Source organism: Meles meles, chromosome 14 (genome assembly GCF_922984935.1).
Source record: "Meles meles chromosome 14, mMelMel3.1 paternal haplotype, whole genome shotgun sequence".
NCBI classification, from domain to species: domain Eukaryota; kingdom Metazoa; phylum Chordata; class Mammalia; order Carnivora; family Mustelidae; genus Meles; species Meles meles.
In genome coordinates, this window is record NC_060079.1 from 31591971 (window position 1) to 31611823 (window position 19853).

General features: G+C 44.4%; 1 protein-coding gene across 6 annotated transcripts in view; it reads right to left on the bottom strand.

The window, feature by feature from the left end:
- The window catches only part of DGKH (diacylglycerol kinase eta), a 185904-nt gene extending 176030 nt beyond the window's left edge, over positions 1 to 9874 (bottom strand). For 5 of the 6 annotated variants that reach the window (XM_046028358.1, XM_046028354.1, XM_046028353.1 and 2 more), the window contains exons 1-2: positions 9652 to 9874; positions 2677 to 2880 (exon numbers count right to left, since the gene is read on the bottom strand). In XM_046028358.1, the coding sequence (XP_045884314.1) occupies positions 2677 to 2880; positions 9652 to 9711 (264 nt within the window). In that variant the 5' untranslated portion in view covers positions 9712 to 9874. Of the gene's footprint in view, positions 1 to 2676; positions 2881 to 3554; positions 4159 to 9651 lie in introns of those variants that run through there. The other variant, XM_046028355.1, reaches the window with a different exon arrangement.
- Positions 9875 to 19853: the final 9979 nt, after the last annotated feature.

Here is a 19853-nt window from a genome sequence, read left to right on the forward strand (position 1 = left end):
TGGTGGCCTTTTTATCCCAAACCTAAACTAACCAGACAACTTCATGATCATAAGGCTCTTAAAGGAAACCAAAATAAGTAACATGTTTTAATAATAATACCTATGAATTAATATGAATTAATTAATTAATATGAATTAATATGAAGCATTATATATAACTGTATGATATATACATTATAATATATACATTATTCATTTAATAAATATTTGTATTTCTTTTTTTAAGATTTATTTGTTTATTTTTAGAGAGAGAGAGAGAGCGCACGCAAACAGGGTAGGAGCAAAGGAAGAGGGAGAGAGAGAATCTCAAGCAGACTCCATGCTGAGTGCTGAGCCCGACACAGGGGCGGATCTCATGACCCTGAGATCACTTCACATCTCATGACCCTGAGATCACATCCACATTGAGTGCAAATCAAGAGCCAGAGGCTTAACCAACTGAGCCACCTAAGCGTCCCAGAACTGCTTTCTGTCTCAAAACCCACTAGTCCTGGTCTCATTCTCCTCTAGACTCTCCCACCTTGCATATCCGTGGAGATGATCAAGTAAGTACAGTCTTTTTCTAAAAGATCTTTTCCCTTAACTCTTAGCCGGACCATAATTGAACCAGTATTAAATTTAGAAAATGTAATACAGGCTAGGAACCAGTATTAAATTTAGCAGTTCTCACTTTATTAATCCCCTTACTGCACTAGCTCTCTCTTCCCTGAGAATCAGGGATAAAGAGATGTAACTGATGAATTCTGTAGCATATATAAACAGTCTGGATTGAGGCGGGAGGGGCACGCAGAGAGGCTGAGGCTCACCAGTCTCAGGAGTTTTAGGCCTGGATCTCAGGTGTTCATGTATGAAAATGCTGATGAAGTTACATGCATTTGTATGAGTTAGTATAAAATGCAGGATTTCTGAAATTCAATACATCTTGTGAAATTTAAGAAATATTTCATTTAATGATAACTGTCTCTAATCATGGGGAAAAAACATGTGCTAAATATTTTTATTAGAAAGTTAAATGGAAAACCAATAATAAATGAACTTTTCAAATTTATTTAGTCTTAAAAACATGCCTTACCCCAAACCATAGATAATATAAAATTTAAAATATATAAACTTAGCTACTACCATGAATTCATGAGACCTACAAATTTTAATTGTACGCCCTCAAATTTGTTGTTTAACTTAACTCAAATTAGAGCCATCTCTAAATTTTCTTTCAAGCAGTATAAATGTACTGGTAAATTTTGATACGTTTTCCATGGAATTTTAACCATTGCATAAGAATCTATAAAATATGCCACTTTTTTAAACCTGCCATTTTGTTTGCTAGTAACACGGTTTCATGAACTTTTTTAAAATTGAGATTTCAAATGTTAAAGGCACTGTTAGAAAGTCCCTATCTTGTTTAGCCTTAATCTTCTAAAAACATATTAAACCCAAATCCTTAAGTTATCATAGATTTTATTAAATGAAGAAACGTCACTATTAAAATGAGTTACAGTGGGCAGTTAAAAAATTGACAGAAGCAATCTTTGACTCTTTGCTAAGTGCATCTTGTTACCACTTGCATGCGCTTACCCCTCCCTATTTATTCTAGAAAATAAGGATGTAGGCTAAAAAAAAAACATTATTTCATAAACATGTAATAAAAGTTCTACTCTCATAGGAGTCCACTGATCTTAAAAAATGAATTCTCATAAAACTAAGCATAAAATTAACTTTTACAAATTTACTTTTAATGAGAGCACACAAGCCCAGTAATTTCATTGGTTCTCTTCAAATAACCTCATTAAAGTACTCCAGTGATAACACACTTCAAAAGTACGATGTGTTTTAAAGTACGATGAAAACTTAAAAATATAAATAGCCCTTCAGTGTGGTAAGCATTTCCTATGTATATGGTCAAGATCTATTTAAAACTCTTCAACTTTGAGCTCTCAAAAGCATCTGCTACAGACACAGAAGTAACAGCACACATTAGACAAGGCGGTTAATCTTCATTAAGATAACCATGGCTGTTAAGATCTGAACCCCGCGCTGAGCAGGAACCCACTACTCAAAAGCCTGGCTTGCTGATGTGCCACGCAGGGTGTTCAACCGCCAGCATCATTTACACAGGCGTCGCGCCTGGACTTCTGCCTTCCAAACGGCAGCGGGAGGTAAGGCGGCTGTCTGCTGTCCCCTCCCCACCCACCCATTCAGAGTGGTCCTGGGAGGAGACTGCCGCTGCCCGCGGGAAGGGAAGGGGGGGCGCGTTTTGCATCTCTGGCTGGTCGGCCTGCGCCGGGCTCCCTACGGAAGGCACACACTCCACCCAACCATCGCACGCAGGGAGGACAAAAAAATAAAACAGTCCTTTTAAGTTCCCTGAGTGGGAACTCTCCAGAGCGCTTCAGCATTTTCCCACGCTCCCGCCGAGCCGCTCGTTCCCTGCTCCTCCACCGCGGCCGCCAGCTCCCCGGGAGCCCACCCTGGCGGCTTCCCGTGCGGGCCCGGGAATCCCTTCCGGCCGCGCGGCGGTCCAGCTCCCGCCGGCCCCGCCCCCGCCAGGCCCCGCCCTCACCTTGCGCCCCACGTTCCCGGGATCTCCCGCGCGCGCTCCGAGCGCCCCAGGCGCCCTCGCTCTTCTTCCCCGCCCGAAGCCTCCCGCCTTCCGCGCTGCCCGAGGGTTCGCCTCACCTTGGTCCGGATCTGCCCCGAGGTGGACACTTTGCGGATCAGTTTCTGGGGTCCCTCTTGCTCCGCTTCGCTGTCAGACGAATCGTCTCCGGGCCCCGCCGACGCAGCGGCGGGGGTGACCGCAGCGCCGGCCCCGGCGGCCGCTCCTCCCGCGGCGCCCGGAGGGTGGTGCTGGCCACCGGCCCCGGCCATCCTTTCCGACTCCTGTGGGGACACAGCACCGCCCGGCGGGGGCGGCGGCGGCGGTCAGTGGGTGCGCTCGGTCCGAGCTGGGCCCAGAGCCCCGCGCCCGGCCGCAGCCGCCATCTTCCGCTCCCCCAGCCGCCCCCGCAGGGGAAGGGGCGCGGGGGATCAGACGCCCTCCCAGCAGCGGCCCTCCAGGCCCCTCCGCCCGGCTCCGGCCAGAGCGGCGAGCGCAGTGGGGCACGGGGGACGCGGACCCCCGCCCGCTTGGGACCCCTGTGCACCCAGCCTCGGGATGTTACGGGGTTCCTGACCCAGAATACGACCTGCACGGGTAGAGAGGATGGGAGTGACAGAGGGACGGGGCGACCTACTACTTCCCCCGGGAGCCTGGGGTCCCTAGGATGGACCGGGGGGGTAGGGGGGTGGGCAGGAAACCTCCGCGAGTCGGGCAGCGGCTAAGCTCCCTCCCTTGGCTCACAGGGCAAGGACGGCCCCTGGAGTAGAAAGGGAACCCACGGCCTCCTCCCGACTCCCTTGGGTACACCCTGCCACCCCAGACCTAGAATATCTCCAGAGCCTTGGGCCTCGCCGCACAGTTCCCACTGAATAAAAGCCCTTCCGCCTCCCCAGATGGATGGGCGCTGCCCCTTGTCCGTCTCACGACCCCTCGGCGCATCTCCGCTGAACCATACCTCTCCCGCCTCTGCCTCGGGGTTTGGGTCCTCTCCGCAATCCCGACCGTGGCGTTTAGTTTCTGGCCCACCCCCACCTCCATCCGGCGCACACGGAAGAGAAGAGCATTTTCCGGGAGGTTCCACTCCGCTCTGAGAACTTTTCGTTCAGAAAGAGCGATCCCTTTGGCTAACAGGAAACTGGGAAGGGCGTGGAGAGAGCGCAGAAACAAGAGAGTACACACAGCCCAAGACCACAGAATGCGAAATAAATGTCTAAACTGAAGCGCCAGCCGAGACTGCCTGGAAGAAAACAATGCACCGAAACCCTGTGAACACCCGTGCCCGAGCACGAAAACACTGGAGGTCCTGGGAGAGCCACTCCCTAACCCGGACCGGAGCGGGAGGAAATGGGATCAACAGGCTGTGGCCAGCGCTCACAACTCGTCCCAAGCGAGCGGGCTAAGCGGGCACTTGAGAATAGCAGCCTCGCGGCGGGGTGTGCACGCTGAGCGTCGAAGAACCCTTGTAGGTGTGGGAGGGCTTGGGGGAGAAGATACTAAAATGACAGATTCCTCTTGTCATCCACAGAGAACTCTAAACTTAGCTGTGTTTTTAAGTAGGGCAAAAAGTCCCCGCCAGACTGTGGAGACTCTTCACACTTCAGTAAAGCACTTAATCTCTTCAGCGTGTTCCTGTCCTTCAGCCCCCGGTCCTAGCTTTTCAGTTGATATGACCTTCTACTTTTTCAGCTGACATGACCTTTAAGGGTCCTCCACACTAGCATTCTATTGGAGTTTTGTTTTGTTTCTTTTTAGCTGTAATCTTACTCTCAACACTAATTTGATTGCTCTGTCAAAACTAACAGTATTAAGAGGTTAGACGAAACAATATTCAATCCCAATACTATATATCCACATTGCTGATTAAAATGTAAAATGTGCTGGTTTGAATCTTCAAAGACAGGAGATTGCTGCCTTGAAATACTAACTGATGGAAGCTACTTCTCCAGCTTCTGCTGTCCTCTTTAGGAAGGGAAGGAGCGAGGCAAATTAAACTTTTATGAGCCCTTATGGTTTTGTAAATATGCAATTCTAGATCTACACAGAACATATTGTTGTGACAGGAATTCTTTAAGAGAAAAATAATCAAAGTAACGGCCTTCAGCCCAACCTGTCTGGTCACTGATGAGTTTGTCAGTGTAGATAAGAACACTTAGCAAAGGGCCTTCTGAAATAATAAAGCTAGTTCAGACCTCTCCTTTAATGAAAGTGAGGCCCCAAATTATGAGTTAGGGCCAAAGTCAAAATTAGGTGATCACTATGCTAATATTCTATTCACTTCAGCACACCATGTAACAAAAGTTAGTTTGTCAATTATTATGTTTGTATTCACACTTTAGGCTTTCAAGTTTTATATAGTAACATGTTCCTGAGTCCAGATAGAGTGATTAAACTGAAACACATTGTTGAACACCCATGCCCATCCTGTGATCTGAAGAAGACGGGTGAATACATTTCTCATTCTGATTCAGATACTGACTGCTGAAAGATACCTTAAAAGTGTTTCATGTGCAAGAGCTGGGCAATTAATACCTCAAAGTGAAGGTATTTATACTCCATTAAAAACTTAACCTCAGTTGTACCTGCTCTTCAAAGACTCCTATAACGAGTTCTAAAACTTGGTTGTGACTTTGAAAGCATAGCCAGTCTTAGCCTACTCATGCTAAATAAATTATCCCTGCTCTACAGTTTCCCTAGCACATAGAATGCTCAGAGTGAAAACAGTGTGTAGGCAAATGAAGGAATGTCACTTCATTTCCCACAAAAGGCAGTTCATGAAAACCCTCTTTTCTTTAATTACCTCTTCTGACAAGATCGTTTCAAGTGATAACTAATGTAAAGTACCTGATCCATTAGATTCTTTTCAGTTCTTATCCGTAAATTAGAAGTTTCCAGAATGAATATCCAACCTGTATATTGTATACCTGCAATGCACTTCATTTCTGCTAAAAATATAATAGCAATGTCAAGAGCGCCATATTTTCAACCATTTTAATGTAGCTCAGAATGGCAACTGAAACAAATTTCAAATATGTGGCATATTACATTATTTCTTCAATTTACAAAATTCCCTTGACTTTTACCATACTTGGTGTTTTTAGACTTTCAAATAATTTCTTAGATGTGTCTTATGTATTTATTATTGTTACTCTGAAATCTTTGTTTGGTACATAACATATCACAAACACACTCTTAAAAACTTGGACATAAGCCATGTAGACACTGCATTTGGGATGAAAGGAAATAGAAGCTATCACTAAATTAGGTTTCTACTTTATAGGGCTTTCTGCCCCATTTAAAGAAGGAAAAATTATTACTCTGAAGATGTATAAATCACAGCCAATTCTCATTGATACCAACTTTGTGAATATTAGCATATTTTTACTGATAGATATTTTAAATTATAGTCTTATTATTGATCATTACCTATAACAAAAAAGTTTAATATCCACTTGCAACCTTTAAATCCCTTATGGTCTATGCTTTTATGTTAAACACTATATCACAAATATGTAGAAGTCTGCACTTGTGTACTGAAGAACCCAAGTTGGACTTTCAAACAGTAACATTCTAGGACTCATACTTCTAATCAATGGGAACCATGCAAAGAACACTGCAGGCTGAATAAGTACAGGCCTGCTTTCATTCAAACTTTCTAACTACTTCCACAATATACTATCTGTTATATATTTGAAATTCAACATTCAAAACTTCACTCCATCAAAATGTTCTTGGTTGTTACTTGAATAAGAGATTTTAGATTCATCATGATAGCAACAACATGTACCTATGGGCATCCCTGTACCTGAGGCAAAAACCTTTTGTCATCTAGACCTAATGCACAAATATGCTTACAACCTCTCATTTATATTTTGGCCCCTTTTCCTTTGAAACTCTTCCTTTGCTAATTTTCTATTAGTTTTGAATCATTCCATCAGAGCCAAGTAGATAAAAACCATATGGAAATAAAAAACAAATTTTAGTAAGTAAAATGTACCCTAATATCCTAGTGTCACTGTCTGAGGTCTGTTTTGTAAATACTCCCACAGTTTCTGAGTTTTGGCTGGAATTCAAGTTACCCATCTCCCCACCCCCATCCTAGGACATCATCTATGAGTAAGGGTTATTTCCCTAAATGTCTTCCCTCCCACCACCAAAATATTTTTATATTGATTAGGAATTTAGGTAATGCCTCTCTGCCCACATATTTGATTACATCCCAAAGCTAGTATTAAGGAAAATACACAGAAATCCGAATGCTAACATTTATCTTCTTTTAGGCCTGATGCCCTAGCTGGAGTAATGATAAGGCTAACTGTTTATTTAAATATCCTCCCTTAACTAAATAACTTCATTTTTATCTCCAAATATAAAGAATGTCATGAAGCCCAGTAGCCGACTCTCAGCTCCAGACATGGGTATATTGCAAGCCAGAAGCTCTGTTCTCTTTACTATTATTCAGCATCAATTCCTGAGATTATGTTTACTCATCTGTCTGAACAGTTCTAGGTAGAATTATATCATCATGTTTTATGTTTCATCAAAAAAGAACAAAGAGAGTAAATCCTTATAGGTATGTCTTTCTACACAATAAGGAAAAATTCAGGGTCTGTGTATTGTGAATATTTCCTATTCAATATTAAATGTTCTTATTATAAAGGAGTATACTTTTATGGTAAAGTATTAAAATTGTTGATATTTGAAATCAGACAGTAGATTTTCAATAACTGCCAAATGGCATCCTAGTCAAAGCAGATGTTCTTAGCCCATGGTCTTTGAGGGTCCACAGACTGGGCTTCAGGAATTCTGACCCGCCTGAAATTTTATTATTATTTTTATATGCGTGTTGCATAGATACATTGTGGGGAGACACGCCATAGCCTTGGTTAGATTTTTTAACCCACTGAGCCACCCAGGGGCCCCAACTCTGGTTAGATTCTTAAAGGGCTCATTGACCCAAGATAAGTTCAGAATTCCTGATTTTGATGGAGTTTGTGTCCTTTCAAAACAAATATCAGACAAAGCTGATATTTCCTCCCTTCGATTCAAATACTTAAGTTAACATGTAAGAATTCTCCCCCCCCCCTCAATTTATCACCCTGTTTCTTGTCTATGCCACTTTTCAGTAACTTGGGTAACATTTTTTTAAGGAACTTAAATGAGAATTCTTAGACTTAGACATACCCGTATGACCACAGGTTTGCAAATAAAATCACTTTGTCAAAGTATCATTTTGTGCCACATACATGAGATCTCTGAAGATTTTTTTTTAACTGTCTGAATTTCAACACTTAACATATATGAAACAAGATATTCTGTTAAGAATGTACGCTCTGTGAGGATGCAAGGATTCGTGTTTGGGTTAACTGCTATATCCAAAAGTCCTGGAACACAGTAGGTGAGGGATAAAATCTCTTTTGAGTGAATAAAAAGGCCTCCAGTGTTTAAAGAAAATAAACCCAATTTTTTTAAGGAGAGTTCTGCAGTCTGGATAAAGTGTCACAGTTCATTCACACATTTCTGTTAGGGCTCTAGTTTTAAAAGCAAATAAACGAGCACTTTCATTTTTGTCACTTGAAGTAAAGCAACATTAAACTTTTCCCCTATTTTTCTAGGCATGAAGTAGTTCTGCCATCGCTCGCCTAAAGCAAAATACTATATAACAGGGCATTTTTCACTGTGATTGGTGTTGGCTTAAAGCATCTGGGTTCAAAAGGGACTTCGTATAGGAACGTTTAAAACTTAAAAAAAAAAAAAAAAGTAACAAAACCAGGTCAATGAATTTAGTTCTCAGTGATCTTTGATTTAAACTTCAAAACAGAATCGCAGTTTTAGTTTCAAGAACAATTTAATCCCCAGTGATAACCACAATAGAAGAAAGAGGAGCAGATGGGCAACCTAACAACATGTTCAAATTTGCAAAAGCAAAGACAGCTGCAGATACAGATGGGTCAGAGTCCAAGGACACTTCTGAAAGGTCGGGAAACAAGAGGCAGAGAAATGCATTTGGGCAAAGGAGCCTAGAGTGTACCTACTAGAAAAAAAAAGGAGAACCGAGCCTGGCACCTGACCTAGAAACTCTTAAGAGGCAGGGGGGCCAGTCTGAGCAGACACGCAGAGTCCCTGGGAAAAGAACATCCGAACACGTTGAACAGAACACGGGTGAGGCCAGAAATTTCAGACGAGGGCTTCCAGACAGGTTCAAGAATTTCAACCAAGACGGAGTAGCAAACATCGAGGCAGGGCGTGGAGAGCCAAAATTCGATGCCAGGGAAAAGGCAGCCCACACAGGATTACAGAGCTCTGAGTGAGACGGGGATTCCGGGGTAGAATCCCTGGAGGGATGTGAGATGGTTCTGACTGTCTGAGTTGGAAGAGAGAAGGAAGTTGGAGGAGTTTGAGGGAACAAATCCAAAGCCCCCCAATCTCTTCCTCCTTATCCTCACACACACAAAACACACGCACACGCTCCTCTCGGTCCCTGAAATGACCCAACCTCTGGGTGGCATGTGCATGAGATCGAGGTTAGCTCCCCGCTTCATCCCGGGCAAAACCCTTGAACCCTGGAAAACCCGGGGCCGTAGCCGCTAGCAGGAGGCGTGGCTCCAGGCTCCCAGCCGCCAGCAGCCTGCGGTCGCCGCGGTCCTTGGGAACCTGAGCGCCCAGGTGCCTGCCAGGGCGCGGTCTCGGGAGGCAAGAGCGATCTCCTCCGAGCCCGCACGCTGCCCCCAGAGTCAGGGTTTCTCCTCTCCCTCATCCTACCCCCCGTGCTCTAAAATCAAGTCAAAAGTTGAGGAGTCGATGAAGCAAAGGAAACGGTCCTCCGAGGGCCGTCGTCAGCGGTTCGCCAGCGGCCCCTCCGGGCGAGCCTCCGCTGGCCGGACAAAGGCGCTCCGGGCGGCGCGCGAGGAGGAGCCCGGGCGGCGGAGGAAGCGCTGCCCCGGCTGGGAAGCAGCTGGGGACCTCATCCCGGGCCATTTCCTGAACGGAACCCGGCCCGGGCGGGGGGGAGCAGAGGAGAAGTGGGAGGGGGTGGGCGCGGGCGCTGTACCCACCGGTTCCTCCCAGGCCGGGCTGCGGGCGCCGGGCGCGGGGCGCACGTGCTGCGGCTCCATCGCGCCGCCCGCGCCCGCCGGCCGCCCGGGCGCGGGGACCCGGGCCCCCGCCGCCGCAGCCGGGGCCGCTGGATGCGCTTCCCTCGCCGCGGTCCTCTCGGCCGCCGCCGCCGCCGCCGCCGCCCCGGCTCCTGCCCGGGGCCAGCCACCGGCCCTCCCGCCGTCTCCGGCTTCCGCCGAGCTGCGCTCTCCCGCCCCCGCGCCGGTCCCTTCCTCCTCCTCCACCTCCTCCTCCTCGTCCTCGGTCCAGCTCCAAGCGGTCCGCTCCCCGCCGCCGCTGCCACCGCCTCCCACGGCCACAGAATCCGCCCCTCGCTCCTTCCTCCGCCCCCGGCTCCCTCCCCTTTTCCTCCCCGCTTCCCGCCCCTCCCCCCGCCGCCCCCTCCTCCCAGCGGGCGGCCCGGGACGCACGTGACCCCCCTGTCAGGCCTTATAAGGCGCGGAACCGAAAGCGGCCGCCGGGTGGTCACGGGCATCGGGCGGCCCGGCGGACGCGAGCAGCCGTTCCCGGGGACGGGCTGCCAAGCGCTCCGGGAGCAGCAGGGGAAGCCCGGGCTGGGCGGGTCGGCGCGCTGGCCACCCGAGCGGCGGTGGCCGAGAGTCCCGGGAGACGCCCCCCGGCACCCTTCTCCCTCTCTCCCCTCCCGGTGCCTGCAGCCCGCGCCCGCCTCCCTCCGAACGCCGGCTGCCGGGGCCGCGGGCACCTCCCCTCCCGCGGGCGCTGAGGCTCGAAGGAAACCGCACTGGACAGTTACCGACTTCCACTGAGCAGGGGAGGTAGCTGCACTCCAGAGCGGCTCGCGAACCAGCTGTGCCGTATTCTTTGTGATGTTAAAAAGATTGCAGATGGGTTAGCCTGTGCAGTAGGGTTGGAGCTTGAGAGAGTGCTGCCTTTCATTCCTTTTTAATGATTAACGGTTTCGTGAAAAGAAATCCGGCCCCGAGTCGATAGCCTTCCAGTTCCAGCAGTACATTCATATTAGAGAAAGGGACTGGTTCCCAGTGAGTGCTCAATAAATGGCCAGTCACCTTCTCCAGCCCTTTGAAAACGTTACAAATGGCGTTTCCGATCATCTTTCTGGCGTGGAAATCGGTTTCCATCTAGTTCCAAGCCAAGAATGGCTTTTCACGGGCTATTCCCTCTCCTGGACTTCCAGGCTCCTTCTTTCAGCATCTTCCCAGGGCTCTTAATCATGTCAAACACATTCTCACGTTTTTAAAACAAACTGAAAATTAAGAACACTTACCAGATCCAGTCTGCCTCCACTCCCCACCTCCTCCCACCCAAGTTTTTTGGGAGATAAAGGCCGGTTCCCATTATTCTCACATACATATCTTAATCTACTACTCATTTTTCCCTGCAGAAGTTCTTCCTCCACTAAGGCCGACAAAGGCCATGTGTGGCTTTAAAAATACCCCAAACAATGAGATTGTTGTGGTTTTTATTTTCAGTTCTCTTCTTACTAACCCATGTGCAGCATTTGTCATTGGAGACCTGACTTTCGTCCTTGAAACTATCTCTTCCACTGGCCCCTTTGACACTTCTGTCTCCAAGTTCTCCAGCCATTTCTTGTTCAGCCCTCTTGCCACCTCTTCCATGTTGGAGTGCCTAAATAGTCAGCCCTTACTCTGTTTCTAATGCTGCCTGGTCCGTGCACATCCTCCCCTGAATGACTTCAACTACCAACCATGTGCTGATAACTGAAAAATGGCCATCCCTACCCCAGATCTCCAGTTCCCTAAAGCCGATTTCTTACCAGAAATTTCTACCCTGACGTCCCATGGACCTTAAACTCAGCTTGATTAAAACAGAAGGTTAATTTCCTGCCAGCTGGCTTTTCTCTCATCTCATGCTCTCAGTAAAAGTCTTCATAATCCACCTAGTCACCCAAAGGAAAAATCTGAAAATTGTCCCGCACAACAGAACATTCCTATCTATCACCCTCCTATCTATCTCCCTCCATTTCACTGTTCTTGCCTTTCAGGTCCTTTGTTTCAAGCCCCGGAAAAATTGCATTTCTTTCCTTATTAATCTAAATGTCTCAAAGCTGGTGGGACCTCCACCACCACCATCTCTCACACTGTGGCCAAAGTAAGCCTTCTAGAATGCAGTTATTCTAGAAGTGCATTCTAGAATAACTCTAGAGTGAGTTATTCCCTGAATAAGCCCTTCTTATAGCTCCCCATTCATTACCTGTAGGATGAAGTCCCCGTATCTTAGCCAGCATCTCTTTCTCCAGTCTCATCAAACAACTCTGAGCTCCTCACATGCAGTTCCCTGTAAGGCCACTTAATTTTATGCTGTGCTGTCTCATGGGATAGCCTTCCTCTTACTCATCCAAACACTTACTATCCAAACACCTGCTCATCTTTCAGGATTCACTATAAGAGTAGCTTTGTTACGAAATCTTTTGACCCTGCTGCAGGTTAGAACCAGCCGCCCACTCTGGATGAAATGCACACCCCTCCACCCTCATCACAAGGCCTTGGAAGACTTTATTAAACTCATTTTTAAACTCACTTTTTTAACATATAGTATCCCTGATGACAAGTATTATGACCGACTTATCTCCATTTTCCTAGTTCTCAGTACAGCTTCTGATGTATCATAGGTGCTCAGTAAAGGTTGAATGAATTATGTGATAGAATTTGAGTTACCATATTTTTATGGCTATGGGAAACCAGTTTCCTGTGTATTATTTCATTTAATTCTCACAGTTCTGCAAATAAAATATTATCATCTTTTATACTGATGGAAATTGAAACTAGGTAAGAATAAAGCAATTTGCCCAAGGTGCCACTGTATAAAGTGCAAAACCAGGACTATAATCCAGTTGCCTAGGTAAATTCGCTAAGTGTTTATCTGTCCATTGTTTTTTCACCTTAAATCTTATTTTGCCTGCTACCATAGTTTTCTTTTTGTTAGTGGTTGCCTGGTATGTATCTTTTCATCTCTTTATTTCCAACCATTCTGAGTCATTATGTTTTATGTGTATCTTGTAAATAACAGTTGAATTTCGGTAGTGTTAACTCATTCTGAGAGTCAGCCTTTTAGTCTCCTGTTTTAATCAGTTTTCATTTATCATGTTAATCAATTAGGGTAAAAGGTGATTGTAAGAAAGAGATCCTTCTTCTCTGGCTTCTCCCAATCACAATGTTTATTTCTCTTTCCTGAAACAGTCTTGGGATAAGTGGTCCAGTTTGTTAGGGTGGACCCTTTGCTCCAGATTCCTACTCCTTCCCCTAGGGCATTGCCTTTATCTACCTGGGAGAAGCCGGTTAGAGGAGTTAGTTCTAGCTCAAGGAAAGAAGAAGAGAGTATAAAGGAGCATAAGCCTGACTTCTTAAGCCTAAATCCAGAAATGACACGCTTCTCATCTGCTCATGTGACACTGGCCAGAACTTAGTTACATGGTTACACCTAGCGTCAAAGAAGCAGGAAAATGAAGCCATTAGCTGGGCGCCATGTTCCAACCAGAACTCTATTACCATGGAAGACAGAGAACAGATCTTGGTGAAAACTAGCATTCTCTGTTACACCAGGAATACCATCTTTGGATTTATTACCACTGTCTCATTTTGTATTTATTTAATTGTCTTTCTCTTTGCTTCTTTTTGCCCCTTTCTTGCCTTCTATTCCTACTGTTTTGGAATTTTTACCTTTTATTTCAATTTTTAGTGGTTACCCTTAAAGTATAAACATTTATACTTATCATCCAAGATTCCATCAATATCTTTAACCCCTTCCTTTAAAGATGATCTTAAACAAAAATAAGTAAAACACCTTAGCTCACAATTCCTATAAACTATGTATTGCTATATAGTATCTTTTTTTTAGGTCTTGCATATTTCTTTCTTTTTAATTTATTATGTTCAGTTAGCCACCATATAATACATTATTAGTATTTGATGTAGTGTTCGATTCATTCTATCTAGTATTTTTTAATTCCCCGTGTATTTTTTTTAAAGATTTTATTTATTTATTTGACAGAGAGATCACAAGTAGGCAGAGAGGCAGGCAGAGAGAGAGGGGGAAGCAGGCTCCCCGCTGAGCAGAGAGCCCAATGTGGGGCTCCATCCCAGGACCCTGGGATCAGGACCAGAACTGAAAGCAGAGGCTTTAACCCACTGAGCCACCCAGGCGCCCCATAATTCCCCATGTATTTTTTAGTTCTTCATTAAATTAGTCATCACCATTACTACTTTTATAATTATTTAATTAATTTTTCCAACATAATTCATCAGTGTTTTTTCTTACTATTTGCTTTCTGTATCCCATCCTTTCCTTCTGGGCTCAATTTATGTCTTGGTGAAGTATATTCTTCAGTATTGTTCTTCAGCAGATCTGCGAGCAAAATTCTCTGTTTTGTCTCTCACTCTCATTTTATTTTCTCTCACATTCTTGAATCAGAATTTCGTCAGTTAAAGAATTCTAAGCTGACAACTATTGACTTCAATATCTCGATGTTACTGTGTCATTACCTTCTGGCATCTACTATTTGGTGATAAAAGGCTGGTCAGTCTCATTATTATTCCTTTATAGACTCTTTTTTCACCATAGTAACGTTTTTCTTTTTTCCTTTCTTTTTTTTTTTTTTTTTCCCCAGTTGATGTTTACATTAGTGATATCTGTCTTGGTAGATTTTGTTTTTTAGATAGCTTGTTAAGGACTCAATATACATCTTCAGCCAGAAGACTCGGGTCCTTCTTTAGTTTTGGACAATTCTCAGCACTTAGGTACTTCAAATATTCCTTCCCCCCACTCCCACCCCAAGCGTTGCTTTTTTTTTTTTTTTTTTCCCTCCTCTCTATTTTGTTTCTGGAACTCATATTAGGTGAGAGTTTGAGTTTCCCTTTTTCTCGTGTCTTAATTTTTCTTCCATGTTTCTGCTCTTTTTTCTCTGTGCTGCTCTTGGGTAATTTTCCCAGATCCCTTTGATTCTCTCTCTCAGATTTTCTTTGCAGCTGGATTATATACTCTTTAATATGGACATAGAATTTTAATTTATTTACATTTCTAAAATCTTCATTTCTTTTCTTTTAAAATCTACCTGCTCTTTTTTTTCCTAATATCTTACTTTTGTCCTAGAATCTATTCTTTCCTTTATCCCTTTGAACATTTTAAACACCTTTATTTAAAAGTCCTTCAAATTGCTCTAATATATCACACTTACCATGACACACACTGAGTAATGTGTAGAATTACTGAATCACTATATTGTCACTTGAAACTAACATAACACTATGTTAACTATACTAGAATTAAAATTAAAAAATTAATTTTTAAAAATTGTTCTAATATCTATAGTTAGTGTATAAGTTCTCCCATTTGTTGCACTAGCTAAGTCAGAATTGTGGTGGTATGTTTCCTTGTGTGCTTTCTAGTGTTTTACTGTGAGCTTCTCTTCAATGGGACTTATTTTCCATGATGGGTGTGCAGCCTCTGTGAGGTATTACATTTGACCCAGGGACCTCCAAGTTTTCCTGGCTCACTTACATGTCTGGCAGTAGATGTTGGAAGTCTCAAGCAGATGAAGGGTTTCCTTAGGTTTCTCCATTTCTAAGAGTCTTCTCTGTGACTCTTCTCACTACGGTGGCTTCCGGATATCTAGATTGACTTCTTACATATGTAGGATCAGGGCTTGTAAGGTGTATGTCAAGAAAGAACAAGCCAGATGGGTGCTGTATTCTATTACGAACTCACCTCAGAAATCATATAGTATCAACTTTCACCAAGTGAATTGAATGGAGTTGTCACAAAACCCTGCCCAGTTTCAAGGGTATGGAACATACGACCTCAAACTCATCAGTGGGAGGAGTATCGAAAATATTTTAAGAGGAACGTTTGGGATGAGATGTTTCTACTCGTGCAGTGCTCTTTAGAACATCTGCTCTACCACAGTGATATATCTTAGTAAATTTCAGTGTCACATGTCTGGGCAACCAGAAGTTCATTCTCAGATTAGATTATATTCATAGAGGGATATTCCTTCTCTCTGACCCGGGAGCTGGAGAGCATGAGTTAGCACCCATGGAGAATCCAGCCAGCTAAAACGTGGGCATAGAGCCTTCTCCACAGTGAAAAAGCAAGGGCTGCCACATCTCACTGCCCCGGCTGGATCTTTTACGGAGCTTACTGGAGTCTAACAAAACCTCCCATAGAAATCATCTGATAGAGAATCTCTGCTTAAGGCTTGTACTTGAAGCAAGTTTACAGATTACATCTTAGTAATAATGTACCTACCTGAAGCAGGAAGTAGAAATCATAGCCTTTGGTCCACTTTATCAAAGTAATGTGGGGCACACACACACAAAGAAGAGTGATAGCAAATCCAACTCTTTGCGGCTCACATTGGCCGTTATCCCTGCTGCCTTAATAAAGAGACCCTTTGTGGTTTTTCAGGTAGCAGGGTGCTGCGGGTGTTTTCTACTTATTATAGACCACAACTTAGACGTACAAATTCTACAAATGATTTTATCTCACTCTTCTGCCCTCATCCCACACAATTTCATGAGAAAAACACTTAAAAAAAAAATCAAACATTTGTTGACTATGAAAATAGTCAACTAAAAATACAATTAAGGGAAAAGGCAGGTTTTAAAACACAACATATAAAATATGTAAATATTATGTAACGAAGTATTTAAGAAGTTTGGCAGGATATACTTCAAGGTGGTTAGTTACTACTGGTGGGCGGGTAGATTCCGCAATCTCTTGTATTCGTCCTTTCTCGTTTTGTTTGATGTCTGGTAAGATTGTGCACATTCTTTGATTTTCTTATCTTCCCACAGTATTTATTGCTTTTGAGAGAAAATTACAAACAATTGGTCATAATGAAACTAATAAAAATCATCATATTTAGGGGAATATAAATCCCTAAATGCATAAAAAGAGATACATAGGGACTGGGAAATAAGGCAGAGGAAAAGTGAAAATAATTGGGGCCTCGGGCTATGTCTTCTAGGCCAGATGAGGGTGAAGAATTGGGTCTAGAGTTAAAATAAAATGTGACAAATTTCACTGTGATTCAAACTGGGAAATTGTGAGGTTCCCACCAACCGAGCAAAGCCAAGGATGGGGCTTTTGCGAGCCCTGAGAATACAGTCATGGACTTCATCTGGGTGGTGGCAGGTGTCCAGCTACTTTGGATTCAAAGTTAGAGTTCTAGATCTCAGGAAGAGGGCTGTCAAGAGCCAAGTGGCAAAAATCAAGCCAAAGCAAAATGCTGGGAACTGGGACAAGGGATATGAAGGGAGCTCTGACCAGGTGGCCCAGCACCCAGTTCAGTGGTCCTCAGGGAGATGGGAGCAGGGGCCAAGAGGCCAGAGAGGGCAATGGGAGCCAGTGGTCAGTGGTAGCCTTCAGCATTGGGTAATGGGGCGGTGAATTTTAATAAAACGATCCCAGATTAAGGGACTAATGTTTTTACAGTGGTTTTCTCAGAGTGGGTTAAAGGTATTTTCTTTTGGAAAACTACAAGGAAGAGATGAAGGCAAGAATGAGGTTTGGCACCTGGTCAACACTCACATTGAATGGAAAGCACACGGGATTTGCTGTAAAAGCGAACTGTGCTCAAACTCTTGCTCTTCCACTTATTCCTTGAGACCTTGGGCAAATCATTTCCTCCATTGTAAAAGCAGCATAACGATACCCATTTCTCAGTAGTGTGTGAGGGATAAGTGAAATACTGTACTAAAAATGCCTGGCTTGTCCCTTAGATGGGGGAAGCAGGGTGTTACTTAAGAACAGCACCAGGGGGAGGAGGGGAGTGCCTGGGTGGCTCAGTGGGTTAAGCCTCTGCCTTTGGCTTAGGTCATGATCTCAGGGTCCTGGGATCAAGCCCCGCATTGGCCTCTCTACTCAGCAGGGAGCCTGCTTCCCCCTCTCTCTGCCTGCTTCTCTGCCTACTTGTGATCTCTGTCTGTCAAATAAATAAATAAAATCTTTTTTTTTTTAAATGTCTGGCATAATATAGGTGTTTTTTACAAACATAACTAAAAAGGAAAAGAAATGAAGGGAATATGACTTTTATGTCCCACAAATTAGACAAGGACCATCACCCCTCATCCCCTCATTGGAGATGTCCTATAATCTTTGAAACTAGCAGCTACTGGAATTAGAAAAACATCCATTTTTTAAAAGCTTCAACATCACAGGTTTTTAAAAGTCCTTTTTAGATAAGTGACACTTTGGTTTTAATCATCACAAAAACCCTATGAGATAATTATTATTATCTGCATTTTACATATGAGGAGACTACGGTTCAGGGATTAAACAATTTGCCTGCAGTCACAGAATTTGTCAGAGAGAGAGAGAGAGAGAGAGAGAGAGAGCCAGCTTGCGTGGAGTTCTTATAGACCAATAAGGAAAACAGACCACATACACTTCAAGACTTCTGCTGGTGGGGGAGGAAGTTAATGTTGTTTCAAAGCAAAGGGAAGCAAACGTGTGTTTCGGCAAGTGGGAGGGAACTAGTAGAGGGGGATATGATGGAATGCCAAAGACAGAGATACTAATTCCTGGGGAGAGGGCTGAGGCATGGGTCGAGGAATAAGGCTCATAGAACTCCGTTTCTTCAGAGCCAAGAGTAAAGGAGTCAAGGAAGAGAAACACACCTTATAGGTTAACTGTCACTATGACCTGGCTGGCGTCTAGGTCTAAAGTGTGTTTTCTTTCGTGTTACCCCAGGATACAGCAACGCACTCAGTAAAAAGGTCATAGACTGGCCGAGATCATTCTTGGTCCTCCCTTTTTTCCAGACTCTTGCACATGATGCCTACTTTCCTGGACACTTTCCTTTGTTTGCTTTCCTTGGACTCTGCTTCCGGCTCTACCACCTTCCCACCCAGCCAGGGGCCTGGGCCAGTCTACCTAGGAGGAGCCTCTTCCTCTCCTCCACTTTCCCTGCTCTAGCTTTATCAGCCCAGCTAGGGACCTGGAGGATCACAAGCAGAGAATGGGACTGGACCTCAAGAGCCTATAAAAAAAAAAAAAAAGAGCCTTTCCTGACCCTGCTGGTGTTGCCTCATGCCTGTCGCAAGTGGGTCCCAGTTGTGCCCAAGCCCAGAGCAAAGTGCACGCTATTTTATCAGTCCAATCTTGCTTCTCTCCCTTACATAGCCCTGTTCCTATGGACACTCCCAGTAGTACTCTTTTTTTTTTTTTTTAAAGATTTTATTTATTTATTTGACAGATAGAGATCACAAGTAGGGAAAGAGGCAGGCATAGAGAGAGAGAGAGAGGAGGAAGCAGGCTCCCTGCCAAGCAGAGAGCCCAGTGCGGGGCTCGATCCCAGGACGCTGGGATCATGACCTGAGCGAAAGGCAGAGGCTTAACCCACTGAGCCACCCAGGCGCCCCCCCAATAGTACTCTTAGTCAGGCTAGTGGCAGCCCGGGGATCACAAGGATGGTGGTGGAAGAGGATGGGGAAGGGGAGACTTTGGGAAGTGGAGCTGTTTGCATTTAGTCTTTATGGGCGTGGGGGGTTGTGTGTGCCATGTAGCAAGTCAGAGAGGATATCATAGGGCCACTAACCTTGATGTGAAAATCATCAAATGATACCTCTGCTTTTTGTGTCACCAAGAAAGTGTGTCAATACCTTATGGGTTTTTTTTTAAAGATTTTTATTTATTTATTTGACAGACAGAGATCACAGGTAGTCACAGAGGCAGGCAGAGAGAGAGGAGGAAGCAGGCTCCCTGCTGAGCAGAGAGCCCGATGTGGGGCTCGATCCCAGGACCCTGGAATCATGACCTGGGCCGAAGGCAGAGGCTTTAACCCACTGAGCCACCCAGGTGCCCCAATACCTTGTGTTTTAATTTCTCTGCCCATAAGAGTTTATTGGACACCAACCTTGTGCAACTCATTAACATTGGCTTGTTCAGGAATCATATTAAACAGTTCTCATTAGCTAAGTGTCTCTGGTCACAAGGTGTGGAACTTTTAGAACTTTACAAACTGTTAGGCTGAAGTTAAATTAGTAGTTCATTTAATGCCATATTTATCATTTTAATGTTTTTGAATGTGTTAAAGGAAAATGTTTTTTTAAATGTATTTACTCATAAAGTCATAGTTATTCAGTTCATTCATTCATTCAACACATATGTGTTGGGCACTTACTACCCTTGAGACTTGGGGACC